At 42.5% G+C, this 27304-nt stretch overlaps 1 protein-coding gene across 1 annotated transcript; it reads left to right on the top strand.

Moving 5' to 3' along the window:
* The first annotated feature begins 234 nt into the window (after positions 1–234).
* Positions 235–26259, top strand: LOC5580150 (symplekin). Its single transcript, XM_021848754.1, has 5 exons — positions 235–560; positions 641–2045; positions 24001–25182; positions 25254–25996; positions 26068–26259. Exons 1-5 carry the CDS (start codon positions 477–479, stop codon positions 26170–26172), a joined length of 3519 nt encoding a protein of 1172 aa, XP_021704446.1. The 5' UTR covers positions 235–476; the 3' UTR covers positions 26173–26259.
* Positions 26260–27304: the final 1045 nt, after the last annotated feature.

Genomic DNA, 27304 nt, shown 5'->3' with positions numbered 1-27304 from the left:
GAATTTCAATTCGATTTCTTGTGGCTAATTTTCATAAGGGGTTCCTATGTTTATCGATAGTCCATTTGCCTGAGCGTAAGGTAAAGTTTGTTGACTTTTCTGACTTGAGTCTGTTTAAGGTTTCGAAATTTGTTCCTGTCTAAGGAATTTGGCAACACTGTTTTTACGCCCACCATATGCATAATGCGTAACGCCTCAATTCGTAACGCTCGCTCGCCGCCCGTTCTTCGGTTTGTTTTGGTTTCTGGATTGTCAAATTTCGCAAGTTGGCTTGGCATTACTTTACTACATTTTGTCGCAATTTTTCCGCTAATTTTTCATTAATTCATTCATTAATGGTTCAAAAATGAAATAGATTCAGTGCGACATCGATCGGAAGTGAAACTTTACTATCGGAAATCGTTCTTGTTTGGAATCCTCAGTGAAATCGGCTTTGAACGATCGGAAACGGATAGCGCAAATACCCAGCAGCAAAGATGGATTTCTTCCGTAGCTCCAGCTTCAGCCAGGAAACGGCTTCGCTCTTTATGGACGAAAAGACTGCTTCCGCCCGCATGAAGGTTTGTTTTATGTACATTTATCATTATATCCTTCCTGATTCTTCTGAGCTTCGTAACAATCATAACCTCACTTTTTGCAGATCATCGAAGCGCTGAACGAATCCCTGACTGCGAATACAACCCAGAAGTGTGAAATCATTGCCAAGGTGCAGGAACTGATTATCCACTCGGATACGGACCTGATGCTGGAGTTCTTGGATAACATTCTTGCTTTTGCCCATGATTCCAACCAGGAGGTTCGAAAATCGGTGGCCGGATTTATCGAGGACGTTTGCAAGACGAACATTAGCCATCTTCCGAAAGTGGTTCATATATTGTTTGCCCTGCTCCGAGACACGGCCCCGAGTGTAACGAAACGAGTTATTCAAGGGTGTGGGGCGATCTACAAGCAAGCATTGCAATGGATTTGTTCCCTGTCGGATATTACGGAGGAAGTGGAACAAGCCTGGAATACATTATGCCTGATCAAGGCGTCGATTTTGGACATGATAGACAACGATAACGACGGAATTCGGACAAATGCCATCAAATTTTTGGAAGGAGTTGTGATCCTCCAGACCTATCCGGACGAAGACAGTATGAAGCGGGAGAACGACTTCTCGTTGGAGAATATTCCGTTGACGCTGAAGATTGCTCGGCGACGAAAACTGGAAGACGAAGCTGGTCACATTTTTGAGTTGCTCCTCCAGTTCCATGCAGCTTCCTACATTTCTCTGGTGAATCTGATTGCTTGTACGGGTACACTCTGCATCATAGCAAAGATGCGTCCCTCCATGATGAATCAAGTGGTGGAAGCCCTATCGAATCTTCACTCTAACTTGCCACCAACCCTTTCGAATTCTCAGGTTAGCTCTGTGCGTAAGAAATTAAAAATGGAGTTCCTGAACCTCCTGAAGCACCCAGCTTGTTACGAACATCAAACCGCCATCGTCCAGATACTTCAGGACCTGGGCGCCTCGAACAGCGAAATTGGCCGAGCAATTCCCAAGCTGGACAAACGCGAACAGCAACGTCGGGCCAAAAGAGCGCGCGAAAGCTCCATGACGTCCCAACTGGCAGCTAAGAAAGCTAAACTTGGCGAACACATGCGCCGCGAGAAGGAAAGATCGGCAGCCGCTGCCGCAGCAGTCTCCTCGGAACCACGCCAAATGGAAATCGACTACGATGAACTAAATGAACAGAAGGCTAGGTCAAACGTTCTGAACGAACAATTCCTGGCCGATAATCTTAAGAAACTAGAAGTCGTCACACAGCTGGTGCTGAATAATCTGACCAAAGTGCCACCGGAAGTGCCGCAGCAGTTTTTGCAAAGTTACACTCCGATGCCACTAAGCACGACTGTTCCGCAACAGATTCAGAAAATTGCGCAGGTGTTCGCTCAACAGATGACCGATGTGCGCGTTGGTCCGGGGTCATCTGCCATGACCAAGGAACCCCCCATGAGACCGAAGATCAGTGACGACGAGGAGAGAAGTATTATCCAGGGTGAGTTTGATTCAGGTGTTTTTTTATTCGATCTATTTGTAATAGCGATGTGTTTGTTGTATGACGTTTTGCAGGCTTTCAAAGAAACCTCCAGGTATTGAAAAATGGAGGACGAACAGTTGTGTGTGGAAAACTAAAGAAATAGTAAAATTTTTGTCGAGCAAAGATTTTAGTTATTTGAATTGAACAAAACAGATGAAATAATTCATTTGTAAGATATCTGGACATTGAACAATTGTTGCCTTATTTTATACATTCTCAAAACATCAGATAAATATGTGGAAGTACCGGATTCGTCTGTGGCGAAAACCGCTCCAATTAAAATAACTATCAAAATAGCCATCAAATAGCCTTTTTAATGATTCCAATGGGATTTTTCCAATAAACTACTTCTCCTATGTGCAGATTAACATACTGAAAAAAAAAATGGAATAATATTTTTGGAAGAAAGCAATATCAACACAATCCTCTAAATATAGACACGCCTCTTTCGGGAAAAAACGCCGCCTGGAGGAGACGGAGTGCGAAGAGATGGAACAGCTGTGTCGGTCTCAAGAAACACGGAAATTCTATCAGAAGCTCAAACCATCCCACAATGACTCCGTGCCGCGAGTCGAGATATGCAGGGATAAGGATGGGAACATCTTGACGGACGGAAGTAGCATTTCGATGAACATTTGAATGGCGCGGAGAGCGCGGGCCCACGTGGAAGAAAGGCGACAAGTTAGATTGTGAAATTTTCCGAGCGATCCTAAACGCGGCCTACAAAGTGTTATGCCGGATCATCTTCCATCGTCTGTAACCTGTAGTAAACGAGTTTGTGGGAAGTTATCAAACCGGCTTCATTGACGGCTAATCGACAACGGACCAGAGCTTATGGCGAATACTCCAAAAATGTCGTGATTACCAGGTTCCAACGCATCGATTTCAAGGCGAAAAATGATAGTATAGACCGTGTAGAGAACAGCTTTCCCGGGAAGCTCACAAGACTGATAAGAGCAACGATGGAAGGTGGGCAAAATTGTGTGTAGATTTCAGGCGAACATTCCAGTTCGTTTTAATCTCGCCGGGGACTACGATTAAATGATGGACTTTCGTGCCTGTTGTTCAATATCGCGCTAGAAGGTGAGAGCCGGCTTAGCAGCCTGGGTATGATTTTCACGAGATCCAGTCAATTTGTTTGCTTCGCGGATGATATGGACATTGTCGGCCGAACATTTGAAGAGGGCAGATCTATAGACCCGCCTGAAACACGAGGCTGCAAAAGTTGGACTGGTGGTGAATGCGTCCAAGACATAGTACATGTTACGCAGGTGGAGACGAGCGCGACAGGGCTCGCCTAGGTAGCAGTGTTATGATAGACGAGGATACGTTCGGCCTACTATGGTCTCCATCAAGAAGCTGTGGTCAAGAAAGATTCATCCCCGCACCAAGTGTAACATGTACAAGACGCTTATAAGACCGGTGTATCAATGGGCATGAAACGTGGACAATGCTCGAGGAGAACCTGCAAGCACTTGGAGTCAGTGCTGGGAATGGTAATAGTAGTAGGCTTGAATTTTCGCGAAAATCATGTGGCTTTCCCATTACAGTAGTTCAAAAACTCATCAAGTAGCCTATGTTGAGTGCACGAATTTTCTAAATCATGAGTGTCATTGAAGGCTCTAAATGCGGGAAATGCAGCGGGAAATAGAACATTTTTCTACAGTAGTTTTGGGTTGCCCTTAGCAACGGATGTTTTGCTATTTTCAAGGCATATTGCCTACAGCAGCGATGGGCGTGAGTTTCACTGGCTTCGCTGACTGTGATTGGCTTTGCTTGGCTACTGTAGAGTGAATTTCAGATTTTTTCCCAACCCTGCTTGAAGTGTTCGAACGTTAGATGCTTAGGACGATCTTTGGCGGTGTGCAGGAAAATGGTTTGTGACGGCGAAAAATGAATCATGAGTTCAGCCAACCCTACGGCAAACCCAGTATCCAGAAGGTGGCAGGCAGCTGACAGGATACAATGGGCAGGGCATGTTGCAAGAATGCCTGACAACAACCCTGTGAAGATGGTGTTCGCTTTGAATCCGGTTGGTAGAAGAAGGCATGGAGCGCAGCGAGCTAGGTGGGCAGATCAAGTGCACAGCGATTTGGCGATTGTGGGGCAGAACCGATAATGGAGAGCTGCGGCCACGAACCGAGTATTGAAATTGTTGATTCAGTACTATCTGTTCAGATGTTAACTAACTATACACACTTAGATTTTTTTCACGAGCTCGGCTGTGCGAATCTCGGTTTCCCGAATTTAGCCGAGACTCAGCTAACAAATTGTTCGGTTGCTTAGCAACGAAGCACGATTTACTGATACTCGGCTTTTATTTGCTGAGATCCCAGGATATTTGTTTGCCGACTACCGTTTTGTCTCAAATTCCGAACAGACTCATATTCCGAACACTCGGTTTTTGTATGGCGATTTGGTTGAAATGTTTCGCTGAAATATGTCACCAAATAACAAGGAAATGGCAGTCAATTGCAATTCAATTTTAACATCTCCAATATCATTTATACCGCGGAAGTAGTGATCATTCGCTAGTTTGAGACCAGTAGAACAAGCTCAGATACATTTATTTGCGACATTATTCATTTGAATACGATTTATTCGTTCTGTTCGGAATTTGAATCAAGGTGTTCGGAATATGAGACAGAATGAACACAGTGTTCGGCATTTGAAGCAAAATGTTGTTCCATACTTTTAGGTAAAAACAATACTAAAACTAATTAAATCAACATTATTATCGGTACACCCAACAGCTAACAGTTAGACTTTGCGTAGAAATTAAAATTTACACAAATATCAGCCAATTTATGCCAATCAGATGCATTTGAAGTAACTGTTGGCCTTAAGTGTTCGGAATATGAGTCAAAACGGTACTCGGCTGTGCGGATCTCGGTTAAAATTAGCCGAGATTCGGCATTCTGAATTAAGTGTGTATGAATAATCCTTGAAATCCAAAATTGAAACGGGACTTCTATGGACGCGATGTCTACCAATGCAATATACAAATCAATGACAACGTTTCTGCGGAATCCTTAAGACAAATACACGTTTCCCTGCACTACATCGAGGAGTATTGTTTATCCATATCTCGCATAACTTGTGATCTCACCCTAAAAGCCATTGGTTATCAAGTGTGTAGCTCATTGTTTTAAGCAAATGAATGAACCAAGCTAAAAACTATCACCACTGGGATATAGAGGAGGGTTTTCTATTCATCGTAGCATTGCCAAATACCGTGTAAATTCATTCTGTTGCTCAATAACAACAAGCTACATACTTGGTTACTAATGGCTTTTACGGGGGAAGTCATAGTTTATGCGAGATATGTGCATCAAATATACTGCTTCGCGTTGAAAACTTGATTAGCCCGCGTGCGAAGTTTGCGCCGCATCGCAACTCGTTTCTCAATAGTGCACTTAAGGTGAAACAGTTTGGAATCAACTTTTAAGATTGCACTGAAACTTCAAACGCACAAATCTCGCAATGAAAGCATCCAACAACAATGTACTTTTTATTTTGGCTTTGTGCACTAGCAGAAAGCTTAAAATAAGAAGATCAGAAACGTTTGCCAACTATTTCTCCAGTTTTGTGCCCTTGAAAACATGAGTAGGGGTACAAGTCGGCCATTCTGCCGGCCATCTTTGGATTTCGAGATGTTTCACCTTAATGCACACGGCGGAGAGCATAGATGCGCATAGCGAAGCGACTCGCGACACGGTGAAGTTAATCAAAAATCAAACTTTGCACGTTGGTTCACCCATTTTTAGTCGCGAAGCAGTATATTAACAAGAAGACCTACATTTTATCAGCGTCATATCATCAATCACAAATTGAACGAATACTTTAACAAATTTAAGTTTAAAAGATTGCATTAAAAGGCTGTGAAACAAGGCATAATTTCACAAGGAATGTCAAGAAGCAGCATTTTTAGTAGACAGAAACCTGAAAGGCATAATTTTAAAAGGTCGAAGGCATCCCGTGCCCACTCATTTTCCGACATTGTTAAGGTGAAACAGTTTGGAATCCAACTTTCAAGATTGCACTAAAACTTTAAAGGCACTAATCTTGCGAAGAAAACATCCAACAACACTGCACTTCTTATTTTGGCTTTGTACACTAGCAGAAAGCTTAAAATAAGAAGATCAGGAATGTTTGCCTACTATTTCTTCAGTTTTGTGTCGTTGAAAACGTGAGTAGTGGCACAAGTCGGCACTATGATGGCATCTTTGGATTCCGAGGGTCGATTAAGGTGAAAATAAGTAATTTGTAATTTATTCATTCATTCAACGTGAGCCTGTTAGTTAAAAACTTTTGATCAGGTCAAGGAAAGGTTTAAAGGAAATTTAAAGTAATCGAAAAAATTAGGTGTTGTCTAGAGAATTTAAAAGGGAATCAGTACAATTACAAGTAAGATTTCTAGTTCCATAAATCTACGTGAAGTCTCTCTTAAACGCTGCAAGCGTCGATTGTTGCCTAAGGGCTAAAGGCAAATCTCGCGTAACATTACTAAAGGACCTATGTACAAATGAGAGATTCTCTCCTCTCTCGTTCTCTTTCGATTATAACAGTGGAACACTAAAGATTTTGGGAAGTTTTTCACTATAGATCGAAAGCTAATTTCCTTGACTAGCGTTTCATACAAAAAACGCAACAGAAGAGATTAATGTGACTCAGTTATTAATGAAAGAGAAAGTAAACAAAGAGAGCCTCTCAATGTTAGATAGGCCCTTTAGTAATGTTCCGCGAGAAATGATTCCATGTTGAAGCTCCGCTGATAAGCACACTTTTCCTACTGTCAGTCGTACACGCAAACAAATTTTGTTGTATAATCTACCGAATCCATAGTAGAATTAAGAACAGCACCAACGATTTTCAACCGACTACAAAATTCTGTTAAGTTTACTATAATCTGGTAAAAATCACTGAGCAGTGTAGTAAATGTGACTATGTCCATAGTAGCCTCGACTACAAAGCATTGTATTTCAACCCGTGACACCCACCGTACAACGCAGTATAGTGAAAAGTACAATGCCAAACTTGTCAAATCTAGAATATTTCTAGTCATAAATACTACAACTCTGGTTAAATAAACAGAATACATTCTCTTGTTGACTATGTTATGGTAGAGTTAACAGATTAATGTAGTCGGTTGAAAATCGTTGGTGCAGTTCTTAATTTTACCATGGATTCAGTAGTTTCTACAATAAAATTCATTTCAGTGTATGGTGTGGCAAGACGAAGGAGCGTGCTCGGTTGTTTATTCCTGGTTGGAGGTGCTGTAGTAAGTATTGGGGTAGCTCTCGAAGGTATCCGCGCCGTAGGAAGCAGCAGACGCGCAGTCTATAATTGTCTAGAAGATTTCTGCCTAGAATCGTATGACGGATGTCAGCTGTGGTGTCACGTCGGCGAAGATTGTAGACGAATCGTACGGCTGATTTGAAACTTTGGTGTAATTGCTCCTTTAGCGCTTCTGTTAATGCTGGATAGTATACCACGTCGCAGTACGTATACAGTGGTACGATGACAGCTTGGACAAGTTTTTTTCGTGTGGGTAGCGATAGTACACTTCGAAAACGACGAAAGGTCCGCAGGGTGCCATAGACCTTTTTCACTACATCGTTTACTTGATGTGTCCAGTTGAGTCTGTTGTCCATAATAAGTCCCAGGTTAGTAACCTTAGCCAAAAGTTGAATGGATTCTCCACAAAATACTATACGATTTTGTGGGATGACGTCTCCCTCCTTGCTAAACACGATTGCTTGGGTTTTCTTAGGGTTTGGCGTCAGCATATTGCGTTGGGTCCAGGCTTCGATCGATCTCAGGTTCTGGTTAATGATGTCAACCAGCCTGTTAACCTGATCGATAGATCCCGAAATGTAAACCTGGAGGTCATCGGCATAGAGTTGGTACTTACAGTTGAGATCATTCGGCAGGCTATTGATGAACAGGCTGAATAACAGGGCGCTCAAACACGAGCCCTGAGGTGTTCCGTCAGTCAACCGCATTTCTGTAGAAGTAGTATCCCCATGCTTTACTACTTGACTCCGCTGAATCAAAAATGACGAGATCAGGTCGCAGGCCGCTGCAGAAAACCCGAATTCTTGGCTAAGTTTCCTTAGGATGAGTCCATGCTTAACGCAGTTGAAGGCTAACGAGAAATCAACTAGTACCATCACTGTGCAGTGGTGATTGTCAAGATTAGCATAGATATTATGTGTCACTTCTGCCAGTGAAGTTGTGGTGCTATAACCGCGTCTGTAGCCTGATTGATGCGAGGCCATGAGGTGAGGGTTGGAGTTGTCCAGATGCACAGTGATTTATTTCATCGATTTCACGATCAAAATAGAATAACTTCAAAACTTTTGGTTCTAGATGCTTGGTGTCTTCGATGAAGTTTCTTGATATTAAAAGGCGCTTCTTTTGGTATTAGGGGTAAGATGATCAATTCACCCACAAGGGAGATAAAAAAAATATTTTTTCTAAAAATTAAGTTAGAAATTTCAAGTCTTCGGCAAAGTTGTAGAGTATGTAATTACAAACAACTTTGCCGAAGACGCAAAATTTCTATATATTCGTGGTAATGAGATATGGAGCATTTTGTCATCGACACCCCTTAAAACTTGTTTTTTGTACATAACTTTTCAATAGAATTTTTCACTTTTTTCAAATCTTCTACAAAGTTTGGATCGATAAAATACACATTTTTGCTGAACACGAAAATCTTGTATCTCTTATCGTTAAAAAGTTATAAACAAATTTTAGTCCACTTTCACCTTAAAAATCTTCATTCTATGCAAAATGATGCAGCTAGTTTCATGGCAATTTCAAGTTCTAACTTTCTTATTTTGCATACAGGTAACAACTTTTGGAAACAAATGGTTTTTTTTTTCAGTGTTTCTCACAGATGATATATCGTTAATTTAAAATTTTAAGTTTTAAACCCTCCCTGTTAACTACAATTTTCTTGTTAAGGTACATCGGAGCAAGTAAGAATACTGGACAATTATGACCTTGAGACACAACTTCAGTGAAATCAAATTGTTAGGTATATTTTTCAAACTTTATAAAGCTTTGATGATATGTTTAATACAAACATTCTTTGGTTTCAATACAATGTATAACATGTACCAGTTCTCTCTTGAACAATGGATGCGCAGGGGTCATACCGTAGATTTGATGAACGATCGACCCAAACAAGCAATTTCCATCACCTGGAATAACCATCAGCCAAAATCGATCGCCATTTTTTTCCAATACGTGCTCCATTGTGAAATTTTAACCAAAATTATTGGCTTGACTCGAAAACCGCGAAAAAACTGACAACACAACTCAAAACCACAGCGTGACGAAAAACTGCCAAGACTGAACTGAAGCACGTTTAACTAGTATAAGTGACAACAGATAGATAGATAATACGTATTCTCTATATACTTGCTAGTCACCGATTATGTTAGAGAATGAGTGACCATTAGCATAATTGGAAACGAATAATACACTGAGAGAAATGATTCTCTCAGGTAATTATGTTAGTCACGTTGCTGGCTATAGCTCCAGCACTAGGTTGGGTGCGAGCGCGCGTGTGTGTTGAATGTTTTTTTTTTTTTTTTCATGCAACTAGGAGTTTAAAAATCTTCATAGACTGGCCTGTATATGTTCATGCTCATGCCAGTGTAATTTTTGGCGCGGTGTGGGATCCACTTAGTGCCTTCCCCACTAAAAACACTCTCCTAGGTTTAGTACCATCACCATCACCCTCCGGAACTACCTTCCGGTATTACTTCGAAGGGGAGGACAACGTGCTGAGCGCACCACTTCAATTTGTTATTCTACATGCTGAGCCCTTCGGCTCCTGAGCCCTTCGGCTCCTGTTAGCAGTTTTAAAACCGTTCAACGACGTGCCTCATGCTGAGCCCTTCGGCTCCACTCGTTAGTAATTTGTTAATACCTATTTTCGCCCTTTGGCGACCCGTCAATTTGTTAGTACCTACATGCAACATTCTGAGCCCTTCGGCTCCAGTTTGTGCACCACTCTGAGCTCATACAAAGCTCGCACTCGTACGGTTACGGCGACCATCTCCTTTCCATAGTTCAGCTGGTAAGATGCCGAGGTCGGTCCAACGATTCCGGTTGAGCATAACTTCCGGTTCGTAGGCGCCCCGACTATTCAAAACCAGCGTTCCGACGTATTCTACTCGACCAGTCCCCGACGGTGGACTTAATCTACACCGACGGAGAGTTCCCCGGCGGTGGAATTTCTCCCGACACCGATTCTTCTACTTCTACGATACGAGCCGACCGGAGGGGTGCCGAAGTCAGTCCAGCGATTCCGGTGGAGCCTAGCTTCCGGTTCACTGGTGCCCCGACGACCCTCAACCGTCGCTATGACACGTCTACTCAACTAGTCCCCGGCGGTGAACCTAGCCTACACCGACGAAGAATTCCCCGGCGATGGAAGTTCTTCCGATACCGATTCTTCTTCTGCTGCTGCTACTGCTGCTCTTCAATTTTTTACGGGCCGACCGGTAGGGTGCCGGAGTCAGTCCAGCGATTCCGGTGGAGGCTAACTTCCGGTTCACTGGTGCTCCTACGACCCGGGACCGGTGCTACGTCGCGTCTACTCAGCTAGTCCCCGGCGGTGGATCTAGCCTACTCCGGCGGAGAGTTCCCCGGCAAAGGAATATCTCCCGGAACCGAGCAGTATCACTTTCCCTTCGTCCGCTCTTTTAGAGTGTCGAAAACAGTCCGGCGCCCTTCTTCGTTCGGCAGGGCTGCCTACGTCATCTGACGCTGCTCCTCTCGCCATGTCCGCTGTAGTGTTGACATAATCTGAACAACAGATCGGTTCACCGCGTTCCACTTATCTTCATTACTACACATCTTTAGGACGATATTTTCCACGTTCACGTCGTCTCCGACGATGGCAGTCATTTCGCTTCGCTGCTGTGCAAACCGTGGGCAAGTAAAGACTACGTGCTCTGGTGTTTCTTCTATGTCTCGGCATTCAGGGCACAACGGTGACCTTGCGTGGCCGAACCTGTGCAAGTACTGCTTAAAGCAGCCATGACCAGACAGGAATTGCGTCAGTTGAAAATTAATCTCGCCGTGCGCTCTAGTGGTCCATATCGACACGTTTGGAATCAGTCGGTAAGTCCACCTGCCCTTCTCCGCGTTGTTCCATTGCTGCTGCCATTTACTAAGCGTGTTGGCTCTCGCTCTGTTCCGGCCTCTCCCTGTGGCTCGATCCCTGTAGCACTCGCTATCCTCCTCCAGTAGAAGGCAGATAGGAATCATTCCGGCTATTACGTGCACGGCGTGCGATGATATCGTTCGATACGCACTCGCTACACGCATTGCCATCAGCCTAAACGTACGGTTCAACTGGGCACGATTTCGTCCTGTCTTCAGTGCCGCCGACCACGCTGGAGCTGCATACCGGATGATCGACGTTGACACGCTCGCCAGTAGCCTCCTCTTGCTACTGGTAATCGCAGAATTGTTAGGCATAATTCGGGATAAGGCCGATATCACCTTTGTCGCCTTATTGCAGACGTAGTCGACGTGACTGTTGAAATTCAAACGGTCGTCCAACATCACGCCCAGGTGTTTCACTTCTCGCTTCGAGTTTATGATACACTCACCGACCATGATGCTCACATTTTGTACTGCCTTCCGGTTACTGATCATAACCAATTCAGTCTTTTGATGGGCCAACGCTAGCTTCTTCTCTCGCATCCAATTTTCCACGGCATCTATCGCCTCCGTTGCCAGTACCTCCACCTCTTCCCGTGATTCGCCGATCACTACAAGCACTACATCGTCCGCAAAACCGACAATCTTGACTCCTCTGGGCAGGTTCAGCTTCAGCACTTCATCGTACATGACATTCCAAAGGGTGGGACCCAAGATGGATCCCTGTGGAACGCCCGCCGTAACCAACAGATTTCTGATCCCGGCATCTGTTTCATATATCAGTGTCCGGTTCTGAAAATAGCTTTTCAGAATCTGACATAGATACTTAGGCACCCTCAACCTGTGCAACGAGTCGGCAATTGCTACCCAGCTGGCGCTGTTGAAAGCGTTTTTAACGTCAAGAGTGACAACCGCACAATATCGGTTCCCTCTCCTCTGCTGCTTCTGTGCCGTCTCCATGGTTTCCACTACCATTCGGATGGCATCTATCGTAGATCTACCTTTCCGGAATCCATACTGCATGTTCGATAGACCGTTCTCGTTCTCCGTATACTTCGTAAGCCTGTTAAGAATCACTCTCTCCAACAGTTTTCCGACAGTATCCAACAAGCATATCGGCCTATATGCAGAAGGATCGCCGGGCGGCTTACCTGGCTTTGGTAGCAGCACCAGCTTTTGTCGCTTCCAAATGTCGGGAAAGTTTCCGTCCTCCATACATTTTTGCAGTGTAGTCCTGAACATGTCTGGATTCTCCTGGATTGCCGTTTTAAGGGCCAAGTTTGGAATCCCGTCCGGACCCGGTGCCTTCTTCACTGGTAAGGCTTTCGATACCACGACCAGTTCCTCGTTCGTTACACGGGTCTCTTCGTCGTGTACATCCTGTTCATCGTACGGTGTAGGTGGCCAGACCGTAGGCTCGTGCGTCGGAAAAAGAGTTTCGATAATAACCTTCATTTTCTCCGGACATCTGTCGGGTGGTATTGCTGGACCTTTCATCTTTGCCATGGCCACTTTGTAGGCATTCCCCCACGGGTTTTCGTTGGCATTGCGGTAGAGCTCTTCCAGGCACGCTTTCTTGCTGAGCTTGATTGCCTTGTTGAGTGCGGCCCTTGCCGCCCTATAGGGCAATCTTCTTTCTTCTCTTTCGACGTTGTTGCTAGCCCTCTGCATCCTCCTCCTAGCTTGGAAGCAATGTGCGCGTAGGTCACCGATCGTCGAATTCCACCAGTAGGCTGGTCGTCGACAGTTTCTAGGTTTCCCCATCCTCGGCATAGTTGCATCGCACGCCCGCGATAGGGCTGCAGTCAACTCCTCTGCGCTTAGGTTTACTAAGTTATTCTCACGCCTCATCGCTTCCACGAACACGTCCTTGTTAAAAATCTCTGTTTTCCACCTCCGCTCGTATATCTGGGCTCCACTCGATTCCATCTGCAAACAGCGCCCAAAGCGGTACCGAATCGCTTGGTGGTCGCTGTGGGTGTAATCCTCGCATACTCTCCAGTTCATATCACGTATCATTCCTGGGCTGCAGAAAGTGACATCGATGATAGACTCTCGACCATCCTTACGGTAGGTGGTGGTGGTACCGTCATTGGCGAGATCGACGTTCAACTTAGCTAGGGCCTCCAGAAGGCTGCTCCCCCTTGGGTTCGTGAGGCGGCTGCCCCATTCGACCGCCCAAGCATTGAAGTCTCCAGCTACTACCACTGGTCTTCGGTCGGTTAGCTCTTCCGTCAGTTTGTCCAACATCCGGTTGAACTGTTCGATCGTCCATCGTGGAGGTGCATAACAACTACAGATGAAGACACCGTTGATTTTGGCTATAACGAATCCTTCATCTGCGCAGTGCACCACTTCTTGAATGGGGTATTTTCCCACTGTCAATATCGCTGCAGTTTTGGTTCCGTCTGATATCCAGTTTCCATCTCCGGGTGGAATTTGGTATGGCTCCGAAATTATCGCAACATCGCATCTATGTTCCGCAACAGATTGCCGCAGAAGATGTTGTGCCGTATCACAGTGGTTGAGGTTGATTTGCACTACCTCCACTGGGACTTCGTTGCTCTCGCTCGTTTGGAGGCTGGGCATCTGCTACCGCCTGTAGGGTGTTCGTTATCCCCCGTAGCAGCGCAAATTAGGCATTTCGGAGGCTTCGAGCAATCCTTTGCCTTGTGACCTTCCTCGCCACACCTTCTGCATAGTTTGCTCCTATCCGGCCCTTGGCAATTCCGTGCGAAGTGACCAAAGCCCAGACACTTGAAGCACACGTCCGGTTGCTGAGAAACGCTCAGCGGGCACACAGACCAGCCCACACATACTTTCTCCACTCTCAACGCTTTATTAGCTGCATCTACTGGCAGCTTAATTGATGCTACCTTCGTGCCATCAGGCCCATTCCTGATACGGATGGTCATCTGGACCTCTCCTAGCTCGCATTGCTCCTTCAGGGCTAATTTTACTTCCTCCTCCGTGGTAATCTCGTCCAGATCTTTACACAGGAGAGTCGCTTCCGGGCACAAGGCTCTTACTTCCACCTTGTTTCCGAGAGCTTTCTCGGTAAGCTCCTTGTACGAGATGCTGCCTGCCTTGGGATCTCTTTTCAGCTCAAAGAGCATCTCTCCATTACGAGTGCGCCTGACCTTTTGCACGTCTTCCCCTAGCTCCTTAAGATCCGGGTTCATCCGCATAGCGCGTAGAACTTCGGCGTACGAGTCGTCACTCGCTTTGACGATGAGAGCCTCGCTCTTATTCCTCGTCCTGACGACCTTACGTTTTTCGGGCGGTTTTTTCTTGCTCGCTTTCTCCTTCTTTCTATTCTTTTTGCCAACGACCTGCCATTCAGTGTGGCTGTTTACCACGTCGGTTGCTTCTGGTGGCGGTTTAGCTCCAGTGATACGGACATCCTTGTGTCTCTTGGGACCACCTGGTCTGACATCTCCAGGCGATGCCCTTGGCCTCTTCGGTGTAAAGAAGGGCGTGGACTGCACCCCTGGGGGGATACTTCTCGCCGCGTTGACCTTCCTCGTAGCTGTGTCGGCTTCTGCCCTTCGCATTTCCGCTGCGCGACATGCCTCTAAGGCAGTTTTAACCGCTAACAACTCCTTCTCCCCTGCTTCTGCTCTCTGCACTACGTTTTTCCACTCCTTTACAGCTGAACCAAGAGCGCCTTGGAGCTTAATCACCAACGCCTTGATGTCTTTGTGCACGTTACTTCTCTTATCCACATACTCGTGCAGCTCGTCCACCAACTTTTTCGCTGTCTCTACCCTCGGTGGTTGTGGTGGTTTCGTCCACACGCTATACTGCTGCTGACCCTGCTGCTGAGCCTGCTGCTCGTTCGTGGGCTGCTTTTGCACCTGCTGGGTTTGCGGCGGCGGTGTCCTCACCAATCCACTCTTGACAAACGGATTTGTCACTTCATCCTCAACTTCAATTACGCTTACTTCCATTCTTCAGGGTCCCCCCTCCGAGCCGCTATCTCCATCTGCCGTACGTAGTCGCCTTCACGATCCCATGGTTATCTGTACCTGCAAGCAACTATACCTGCAAGCATTGAGGCCATGCGAGGGTTGACACGGACCCTTATGGGGGCCGGGTACAGTGCCAGATCGGCGTAGATCGGGAATGTTCCATCCGAACCTACGTACTCATCAGAACTGATGGACAGATTTCGAACGTATCCGGAGGCCTGCCAAGGTTTTAACGGGACGGAGGCAATCGAACCATGAGCCCACTCGCCGTTTCAGGTCGGTGTCACCCTTCCTTAATCAGGGAGCAGAATGGCCCGACTGTCAGCCCAATAACGCCATCCAATCCGTGATCCGTAGCTTGTCCGTTGTTGAACGCCTTCACCAGTATACCATAATCAGGATGTTACTGGCATCGATCCTGATGTGCCGGTTGGCACTCCAATGGTTGGGCTAAGGCACTTTGAAAGCGGTGCCAGGCCGCTTGTACGGAGTTGCTTGCGGATATGTGGCTTTTTGCAGAGATCCAACAGAGCCCACTGTTGAACCCCCACCACATCCTAGGCATCCTCTGCTTGAGCTAACTGGGAGGAGCTCGGTCACTTCTCGAGAGAAGTGCCAAAAGGTGGTAATCCATACGGATGCATGGAGTTTTTTCGCTTAAGAAATGCTTCCTAAGCTCCCACCCGACTCGCAGAGGGGGGGTTCGTCAAGCCCCTGGACTCCTGTCCCTGCTGCCCATGTGTGTGTTGAATGTGTGAGTGTGTATTTGTATGTGTGTAGTGTGTGTGCACGTATTAGTGTGCGTATGTGTGAATAAGTGTGTATGTGTTGAATTGGTTCACCAGTCCTCTATACTGTGCGGTGACACATGTTAAAATTGAAAAGGTCTCACCAGTCTTCCACATAATGAGGTGACATTGTTGCGTATATGTTTATTTTAGTATATGTATATATGTGTGTGAATACGATTGCATAGATCGCATCACTTACCAAAGTGAATCCTGAGCTGTGCAATTGTCGATCCCTTCCCACTAAAACATTTCCTTCCCGTAACATCTGTGGAGATGCAGAGGTATACTCGGTCTCTTGTAACAACGGATGTTACACTAACAATCCCTCCCTTCCTCGATGACCGTAAGGACGTGGCCGGCGCCGTTATTAACCCTGAAAACAGAACTTTCGGAACGTGTACATTGAGGATGGAAAACTAGACCCAAGTCCCATCTATTGGTTCCCTGTGCAATTCCGCTAGTTCTGGTTAATCACGGAGTAGCAACTACGAATTGTACGGTCATCAATGCTCATGCTCATGCTCAATGTATAACATGTACCAGTTCTCACTGTTGTACCATTTTCATAACGCAAGGAATATTGAAGCATTATGCGTTTGTTTGCAATACCACTTTAATTATTTTTTTAGTGACACTTTTAGCCCTAGTTAACTAGTTGTGTAGGTTTCCGGGTCAGAAATTTGGCTGTGTGTAGTTATTAATTTAGTTTTAGATTCTCGAAAGTGAATTCTACTACCAAGATTCAAGAAATGGAATTAATAAATTTTGAATGAAATGTTTGCAGGGCCTTTCTTAGTCTATGTTAAGTCCACAGCTGCAAAGCGAAGTCATACTTAGGTGTCTGGGTTCGATTTTCCGTCGATCCATGGTTTTTTTGTTTTAGAAATAGAGTATCACCGTTCCTGTCACATGTAGGGATGAATCAATTCAAGTAAATGCGAATAAATACTCGATAGTTTTAATTCAAAAAGGTATTGAATGAAATTACTTGAATCGAATGAGTAGTAGCAGCCTTTGAAAACTCATGTTTTATTCACGAAAGTTTATCAAGAATTTTGACTCAAAAGTATTTTTATTTTATGAATAAATCATCAATGCGATTTTTAAAAATATCTATCGTAATCGTTTTAGTTCTATGTTTCCTTCATAATAAAAACTACTCAAATAATTCGAGTAGGTATCGATACATTCCTTAGGTAAACTTATGACATTGTTGACGGTGTTGATTACTTCAGGTAAATAGCAGAATTTACGGTGGAAGCTAACCATTCAATACTATGAAAGCACAAAAAATAGTTTGACCTATCGAACGGCCGGCTCCAAATGGTACGTTTCCCGCTAATTTGTATATTTGTGCCGTTGAGGAAATTGTGCTTATTCTGTAAATCGGGTGAGATCAGACGAATTGAATGAGGTGACAAAGTTCGGCTTGCACCGATTTGAGATCAGCTCCTCTACCTATTAGATATTTTGTAGGTATCGATACTTTTCTATGACACTTTTTTTATATAAAAGTATCGATGCCTTGAAGATATTATATTATCCCTAATACAAATGCATTAAAAAAATAATAACTTTAGCACACAAAGCTCTTAGTTTGTAAGGAAGTGATTCCAAAAAGAAGAACAATAAACATTCACTAAATTCCAAGAAAGTGTTTATATTGCCCCAATACCTTTTCACCAGTCTTGTTTTTGAACCAATTATCGATCTTGTTTTCCTGACATTTCATATTTAGCATTTACTAAGGCATAATTGCATTGATCAATTTCTTTCCTTCGATTTTCTGTTCGGATTAGTACACTTCAGTTCAATCGATTTTCGTCAAATTTTACAATGCAGTCTGATGAAGGACGATGAACTTTCCACCTAAAAATAATGCGCTCTTGGGCTAGGCATTCGATATATATAGAAAGCGTTGTGTTTGGTTGGGCATCTAATTCTTCCGAAAGAGGTGCAATTTGCGGAAAAGGACCACGTGATTATTGAGCTGAAATCGAATTCAGGTTAACTTCTGCTTCCGTGACTCCTCTAGTGGCGTAGGGGTAACGCGCCCTAACTAGAGATCAGGGAGTCGTGAATTCGATTCACGAAATCGAAATCTCATGCCAATCATGAACGCGCCATTATTTTGGTTTGAAAAAGTTATGAACTATTGAAATTGGTTGAAAAATGGTAGAGATATTGACAAAAATGATTTGCGAGCGGCTCAGGTGATCCCAAACTTTTGCACGATAAGCATCATACTGAGGGGTGAACCCAAACTTTCGCACGATGACTTGAATTACTGTTTCATTGATATTGAGTAGCTCTTCAAAGAATATAAGATTAAAATTCATGATACATTGATTTTTCTATTTTTATCGATCCAATTCTGAGGAAAATGGCTATGTTTTTCCAGTGTGTTTTTTTGAAAAATGTCACAACTTTAAGTAAAAATTTAGTATACAAAATTCAGAAACTGTTTCCGGGAAAATACTTACGAAGTGAGAATAAATCATTGGCTTTCAAATGCGCTGTAGAGAGTTTCAATTGGACGTGTAATCACAGAGATGTGGACAAAACAATTGTTCATGTATTTTAGTGGGTGATCCCAAACATTTGCACGGGAGTGTATCATCTGTGAAAAACACTGAAAAAACCATTTGTTTCCAAAAGTTATTACCTGTATGCAAAAGTAGAAAGTTAGAACTTGAAGTTGCCATGAAACTAGCTGCGTCATTTTGCGTAGAATGGAGATTTTTAAGGTGAAAGTGGACCAAAATTTGTTTATAACTTTTTAACGATAAGAGATACGAGTTTTTCGTGTTTAGCAAAAATGTGTATTTTATCGATCCAAACAACTTTGTAAAAGATTTGAAAAATGTGAAAAATTCTATCGAAAAGTTATGTACAAAAAACAAGTTTTAAGGGGTGTCGAAGACAAAATGCCCCATATCTCATTACCGCGAATATATAGAAATTTTGCGTCTTCGGCAAAGTTGTTTGTAATTACATACTCTACAACTTTGCCGAAGACTTGAAATCTCTAACATTATTTTTAGAAAAAATATTTATTTTATCTCACTTGTGGGTGAATTGATCATCTTACCCCTAATACCAAAAGAAGCGCCTTTTAATATCAAGAAACTTCATCGAAGACACCAAGCATCTAGAACCAATAGTTTTGAAGTTATTCTATTTTGATCGTGAAATCGATGAAATAAATCACTGTGAGATGATGGGAGATCTGCGCCAGCAAAATCTTTTCAAGGATCTTCGAGAATGATAGAAGAACACTGATGGGGCGGAAATCTTTGTGAGACGTAGGGTTGGGCGATTTGGGGATCGGTGTTACTACTGCTTTTTTCCAGGAAGATGGGAAAGTTTTGTCAGCAATGATCGTATTGAAGATATGAGTCAATAATGGTAGTATGAATGGGCTCAGCATCTTCACGAAGGAGATTGGGAGATTGTCACATCCTGTTGCATTTGAACTTATCTCAAACATGTGTTTGGCAACTTCCTCTATACTGGTGGGTTGGAAACGTAGCTCTTCTTGAACGATGGCTAGTGCAGCTTCTCGAGTTGTTGGCGCTGTTGGAGTGACACCACTGTTTTGCAGTGTTAGGTGTCCTTCAGTGAAAAAACGGTTAAGTTGATGCGCGTCGAAGTCGTTGGAGGAATCTGTTTTCTTCGCCCTGATATGTACTCCTTCTCTACGCATATTACTCCATAGCTTTTTGGCAGGAAGGTCAGCTGAAAAATGTGTATCGCCATACTGCTTTTTGGCACTATTAATCAGCGACTTCATTCGATCACGGGCACGTTCATATTCTCGCCACTGATTGCTGTCTCTGGATCGGTTGGGATTACGGACGTATAACGCAAAAGCAAGATCTCTCACAGCGATGGCTTGCTCAATATCTCGGGTGATCCAAGGTGTTCGTTTATCCCGCACTTGGATAACTCGCTCAGGAGCATGAGCGTCTAGTAGGGACTGTAATTTTGCAGTTGTCAGTTCGACCTTCCGGTTGACATCGTTTGCGTCGAAGATTTCCTGAAGATCTGTCGTTTGAAAGACCACCTGCAGTCGAACCACATCAATTCTTCGCATGTTGCGGACTTTTACTGTTTGGGGTGCTGCTGGTACTCGGATGTCGGCAATAAGATAAACAATCTTGTGATCGGAGATGGAGCTTCCGTAATGAGTCTTAGACGTACGGATCGATGATGGAATTGGTCACCAGGAGGTCAATAGTTGTTGCGCTTAAGTAATCCATTTACATTTGAAACGAGGCTACCCCAAATGGATTAAGTCGTTTGGCATAAGGACGTAAGCCATTTGAATTAATGATAATTTGGCATATTAACACATTGCTGATAGCAAGTCAGTTTTTAGTGACATACATGGTCATTATTTTTGACACTAAAAAGTCATAAATTTCATTAAAAAAAAGTCTCTAAAGTTACTATTTTCACAAAATCGATCACAAAAGCCACTATTTCCATGATATGAAGATAAAGCAATTATTATGTTATTTACCTAAAACAGCAAGTCGTGAGAATTTTCGTTATGTGAAAGACAAACATTATTTTTAATCTTGACATCTGAAATTCAAGAAAGGTAGGGATTCCTGGCGTTTTTTTCTACAAAACACCATGCAAAAATTAATGTCTGATATTTGTTTGTCAAGGTTAATGTTAGGTAAAGAAAGATAAAGAACAAATTGTGGACAGAATTTGATAGGTAACGTGTTTGAATAATTTGGTTGAAACCTATATTTCCGCCAGATCAGTTTAACGCATTGCTACCTAACTTTCTAGAGCAATTTTCGGTGGATAACCAGGAGGGATCTCTGACATACTTTTCTTCTAAAGTAATCCCAACAAATCTTTTTTTTTAAATAAGTTGAAATGTTTACTGGAGTTTTAAATATTGATTATTCAAGGAACTCTTTCAACAATCAGTAAAAAATTTGTTCCTTAATTTGGATAAGAATTCGTTGCATGTTCTATTTGCAGATTTAAACTCTGTCCAGTTCAGCATAGGGAATTCGATGAAAAATCATCTATAGTTTGTGTTACCCTGTAACTTCTTATTTATGGAGAAATGCCAAAACACATAACATATGAAATGTATTGAATTAATTAATTAATTACTTCGCTATTAACACTTCAATTCTGCGCTACATCGATTTGGAATATTAAAAAAAACTCCTTCTTCTTGGTATTAATGTCTTCACTGGGACAGAGCCTGCTTCTCAGCTCAGTGTTCTTATGAGTATTTCCAAGGTTATTAACTGAGAGTTTTCTTTGCCAAAGTTGCCATTTTTCGCATTCGGCATTCGGCTGTACCAAACGGCAATCATGCCAAATGGCCACTCAGTGTTTAATATGGTTATGTGAAATGACCAAATAAAAGTTCTTCTTTTCGAAGCTTGTTTTAATATGCATTTTCCCTACATATCTATGAAAATTTATAATGTCTAACTACCTTGAATTGAAGAATTGACTTTTTCTTTTATGATTTTCATTAGCTGCCCGGAATTTGAATCATTGTGTCCGAAGTATGAGGCAAAAGTAAGGAAGCGGAATACGAATCATGAAAAGTCCACCCATTTCTATTTGTTAAATTATTCATGTTGCGGAATCAAAATCTTCACCACCATTCAAAAGTTAATTGTGTTTTGAATGCTCCACAACGCGGAGAAATCATAAATAATGATTTACAAGGCGAAATTTCCCGAAATATGGTTGAAAATACCAGAAAGCAGAAATATCGCAAGGTACAAAACACCAGAAAGCATTAGAGAAAAAAACGAAAAACTGAAAGTACAAAGGGGCAGTTAATAGTACCGTAATTCGGGGGCAAATTGATCAATGGGGTGAATTTCATCAGGTCAGTACCAAATTGCATTTCCTTTCAAGGATGCTTAATACTCCGTTGCCATCACGGACATTCCATATTTTCTAGTTTATAGATGTCTAATGATGGTTTTAAACTATTTCATTTATTCTTAGGTCAGTTTCGCATAGAAATATTCACAGTTTTTGAATGTGTTAGCAATACTGTTGGACATATCGGCACTAAACAAACCGCTGGTGCTAAGCCTGTATGTAAATTTTGAATGTTAAAAATGTTGTGTTAGCTTCAGTGTGAACTGCTGAACTCATTGTTGAAATCGTTCAGCATGACAAAAATAGTTTTTTGCTCGTAAAACCGCTTTTTGTTGAATTAAGTGCTTATTTCAAGGGAAATTGCATACATTTAGGCGTATTATGCAGATTTACAAAGTTTAATTTTGCATACATAAGTTGAAATTGATTATATACACAAGTTGTAAGAATTTTGACATCATTTTCAGATCGAGGAGACCCAAATTTAGTAGATAGGGAAATTTTACTTTCTAAAATATGCTTTATATATAGTGATCAATTTCGCCCCAATGTGTCATTTTCAATTTTCTGATTTGAAACTAATTATGATATGTTAAATTTTATTTCATGAAAAATCGATTACATAAACTGATAGAGATCGATGAAGTACTGATTTTACCGAAATAAATTTGTCATTTTTTTATTCCAAAGGAAATCATGACGGAAAGTTGTGAAAAAGTGATCAATTTGCCCCCGGATTACGGTTCCTAAATATACTAGAAGAAGTACCTAAATATTAGAAAGACCAAAAATCCTCGTGCATATAGGTGAAGGTTCAAAATTTGACGGAGGAATAGTAACACAAAAATAAATGGGACCTTCCTTAGCCGAGTGGTTAGAGTCCGCGGCTACAAAGCAAAGTCATGTTGAAGGTGTCTGGTTTCCATTCCCGGTGGCAACTTTGGCAAAGAATGCTCTCAATTAATAACTGTGGAAGTGCTCATTGAACACTAAGCTGCGAAGCAGGCTCTGTCCCATTGAGCGCGTAATGCCAAGAAGAAGGAGTCGCAAAGGAGTCGTGAGAGAAAATCGTAGGAAAATTCACGGAGCGCTTCATTGATCGATGAACCTGGAGAAAACTTTGAAGAATTTTTTTGAGGACTGAATTAAGGAATTTCTGGAAGAATCAGCAGAGTAATTTTTGAATGAGTCTCTGAAAAGTTTGAGCTATTAGGAGCAGTGGAAAATTACCGTTATGACTTATGACAACTTTTCTTTACGTACCATGAAATTGGTTCTTCAACTTTTTAAGTTATGGCTATTGTATTTGTAAAATTTTGTAAACTTTGATCAAACGGCAATAATATTGACCTTAAGAAAAAAAAAACATAAGTTGAACCATTATATGAGGGATGCCTCCATCCCGTCCGTTATCAAAGTAAGAAATTTGTGACTAATCTTTAACGACGGAGATGAACCAGCCTAGGGCTGAAAATCTCCTTAATAAAGCTATAATAATAATAATAATCTTTAACTCTTAGACAAGATTGACACATCTTCCAATAATCGAGAGCTGTCCTGGCTACGGCCTTGCGAAAGCTGGGGAATGGGAAAGGATGATTGACTGAACAACTATACTTAAGAAAGATGCAGAGAACTCTACGACCTCTCATAGGTGTTAAAGGATGTTGTGGAATGTTTATGGAAAGGGTAGTGCCATGAGGTATACGTTTGGTAGACGTTCTGGCTGACAAATGTTTAATATTTACCTACACATTGTGATCATGCGCTGCTGATCAGAACAAACTCATCAAATTTCTTTTTTGAAACTCCTCGGTAATCCGTCGCTCCTTTAACAATGAACACTATATAACATAAACGGACACACTTGTTTGAGCCGTAAATTAGCAATGCCCATAAAAATACACGCACCACGTAAAAATCGACAAAAACTGCAGTGGATAATCCAGCCCCAACTGAGCATCCACAAACCGCATTAAATTTTTCTGCCATGAAAATCATTGAATATATAAAAGTTCATTAATATGCTTTATTCGAACCAGAATTTTCAAGCATTTTATCATTGTTCTCTTTTTTCTGTAGGTCGTCGTCGAGACTTGGATGCAGAAAGCTTAGCCGATGATGAAGTCGATCTGGATGACGTCGAGCTAGATAAGCTTCCCGAAGAAGAACGAAAGCGTGCAGAAAACACTAGAAAACTTCGTGAAACGCTGGAACGTGTCAAGGGCGGTGAACCAAAACTGAAACAAAGAGTTAAAGCTTTTGGTCTGCAGGATATAACGAAGCCACAACCAAACAATTTGAAACACAAGTTCCTGCTCGATGCTGTAAGGAGAATATTGAAGGCGGAGAAGCAAGCTCTCATTGGAGGAGCCGCTTTCAAACGTAGGCGTATTATAACCGTGTTCGGTTCTTGTTTTATGCCATCGGTGCGGGACGTGATTCTGGAGTTCATCTACGAAGACGTCAAGAAGCGTATGGATTTGGCTTTCTCGTGGATATTCGAAGAGTACAGTCTTCTACAGGGCTACACTCGACATACCTACATCAAGTCGGAAATGAAACCAGATTTTCCTTACACCCAGTTGGTGTTGAATCTGTTAACCAACATTATGGAACGACAGGATTTGCGCGAAAAAGAATCCTTACTGAAAAGCATCTATCTGGAAGCACCTTTGATTCCGGATGAAGTGATTAGTTTGTTGAATCACATGTGTCAGCTCGAAGAACTGGCAGACTGCGGTATGCAGATAACAAAAGATTTACTCATCAGAAGACCACCGAAAGAAAAAGTTTATCTAGATATTCTCTTCAAATATTCCGTCTACGAAAATTGCATCATTCGCGAAAAAGCTATCCACTATTTATTGCACATTTATTCAACGCATCGTATAATGACCGATGAAATGGAGAAGCGAGCATTGCAGTGGCTTGGATACCTGGAACTAGAAAATCCACCAGAAGAAGTGTTCGCCTTTGAGCTGGGTCGCGCGGAATTGCCAAGAATGTGGACCGATGAGTTAGCCAAAACTTGTTTGGGTCTGTTTTTGGAAATTCTAGTCTACAATCAGGAGATGATTCACAGACTGTCGGACGTTTATACCAAGGCTACATCCGACATGAAGCGCGCAATGTTGAGAGCCATCGAGGCGCCGGTGCGCAAAATTGGCGCCGAGAGCGAAGAGCTTCTTAAGCTTATCGAGAATTGCCCGAAGGGCTCCGAAACCATCATTACTAGAATCATTTATATTTTAACGGAAAAATGTAAGTTACGCTTGGGAATACGTATTCAATATAATTCAATTTTACAATCAATATTCCTAATTTAATTTCAGCCATTCCAACACAGGAACTCGTAAACCGAGTCCGGAATTTGCATCAAACCAAAGTGTCTGATGTTCGTCTACTGATCCCCGTTATAAACGGTCTTACCAAGAAGGAAATTTTGTCCGCTTTACCGAAACTTATCAAACTGAATCCGGTCGTTGTTAAAGAAGTGTTCAATCGATTACTAGGCGTGGGAGCTGAGTACAGTAGTTCAAATCTGCCGATTACTCCGGCGGAACTGCTTGTGGCCCTTCATACCATGGACACCAGCAAAGTCGAGCTGAAATGGGTAGTGAAAGCCACATCACTTTGCTTGGCAGAAAAGGAAACTTACACACACGACGTTCTCGGTAGCGTAATTCTCCAATTGGTGGAAATCACACCTCTACCAACGCTCCTGATGCGAACCGTTATTCAATCTCTGACGCTTCACCCGAGGTTGGCCGGGTTTGTGACCAACTTGTTGCAGCGTCTCATAATGAAACAAGTCTGGAAGCAAAAGGTTGTCTGGGATGGTTTCCTCAAGTGTGCCCAACGGTTGACACCGCAAAGTTTGGGAATCTTGATTCAGCTGCCAGCTCCCCAGCTGCAAGATGCGCTGAACATTTGTCCTGAGTTCCGGGAACCGATGTTGGAACATGCCCGTGAGATCATGGAGCATCAGATTGGTCACGTCTCGCAAGATCGCATGGACGTTTTGTTAGGTATTTCGCAGCATACACCTGCCGAGAGGACAGAACTTCAGGTCGTTGTAAGTATCACTTGCCAGGGATAGTCTCAATTATAGTATTTTAACATGAAACGTTTCATTCTTTTCGATAGGCTAACTTCAACGAAGAAGTTCCGACGGCTACCCATATGCCTGTGATAATCAAACAGGAAAAGGATGTGGAACGTCCGGAGCCAGCTCCACCTGGTATGGATTAAGCGGGGTACAAGTAGTTTGTTGTTCTTTAGTTATTGGAATACAATTGTAATAAAGTATAATTCTGCAAGCATACAAGATATGTTTAATTTTTGTGTCTTTTCTTGCTGTAACTCAAAAGCTTCTAAAAAAATAAATTTTGAAGGACTTCGGTCTCTTAGGAATTTTGCCAGCAATTCCTTCAGAAATGTTTACAAAGATTCTTCTTCGCGAAAATCTTCTAGTAACTTCTTTTTCGCGATTTCTTAAGAGATATTCTAAAACAGTGGTTCTCAACCTTTTCGAAGCCGGGATCCCCTGAAGCTCTAAAAACGTCTCGCGGACCCCTAAAGATGGATGTTCTTTTTTTCTATCTTTATTAGCGAGATTTTTAACCTTGGGCTAGTTCATCTCGGCAGCACATGAATGTTCTTGAAAACAATGTTTATAGGAATGCCGAATCTCTCAAAATGACTTACGCATCCGGTTGACCCATGGTGGACCATCGCGAAAAGCACCACACTGTTTCTGTGAACGAAAAGCGTGTTTTTCTCAACTGTGTTGTAAAAAATACACAATGCGACTATTGAAGTGTTATCTGGTGTACTGGGCAGCCACTTCTACAAATCATGTTTGTAGTTCATACAGATGTTAATGGAGAAACCGTCAATGCAAGAATCCTGTTGTGGTCCTTTGGAGAAGTCGCTAAAAATTGAATTTCCAATAATACGACAAGGAACTTCCATAAAGGATTTGACAAAATTCAACAAGTCATGCAGGGAATGTAGGACAAACTACTTGGGGTGTTTCGCCATCCAATTGTCTGAAACACAACAATATGGCGCATTTATGTACGATTCAAATTAAAGTTAAAATCTTAGGCACTTTAGATCCTTTTCGACGGGAGCAAATATTTTCGTCCGAATTGTGTGAATCGTGACAGTAAGAAGTGCTTGGAAACAACTAACCAAATATGAGTTCAGTAGTTCTATAGTTGTAAACCAACTGCCATAGTGAATCAGGAATTCAAAGAATAAAATACTTCACATGGAAACATTCCGAGGTCGCCAATAAATCGTAAAAAATATTTCCAGGAGTTTTGCAGATTTCATAGGTTCTTTAGAAACCAACTACCCAAGTAATTAAATAGCACTT

The sequence above is a fragment of the Aedes aegypti genome, chromosome 3, assembly GCF_002204515.2.
Source record: "Aedes aegypti strain LVP_AGWG chromosome 3, AaegL5.0 Primary Assembly, whole genome shotgun sequence".
NCBI lineage: Eukaryota > Metazoa > Arthropoda > Insecta > Diptera > Culicidae > Aedes > Aedes aegypti.
This window is presented reverse-complemented; position numbering and strand designations above follow the sequence as displayed.

What these genes read in the sequence shown, in the direction of transcription:
- LOC5580150 (XM_021848754.1), top strand. Translation starts at nt 477, where the DNA reads ATGGATTTCTTCCGTAGCTCCAGCTTCAGCCAGGAAACGGCTTCGCTC. An exon ending in GGAGAGAAGTATTATCCAGG is followed by an intron (nt 2,046 to 24,000) that starts GTGAGTTTGATT and finishes TTTTTTCTGTAG; the next exon opens with GTCGTCGTCGAGACTTGGAT. An exon ending in GGACAGAACTTCAGGTCGTT is followed by an intron (nt 25,997 to 26,067) that starts GTAAGTATCACT and finishes TCTTTTCGATAG; the next exon opens with GCTAACTTCAACGAAGAAGT.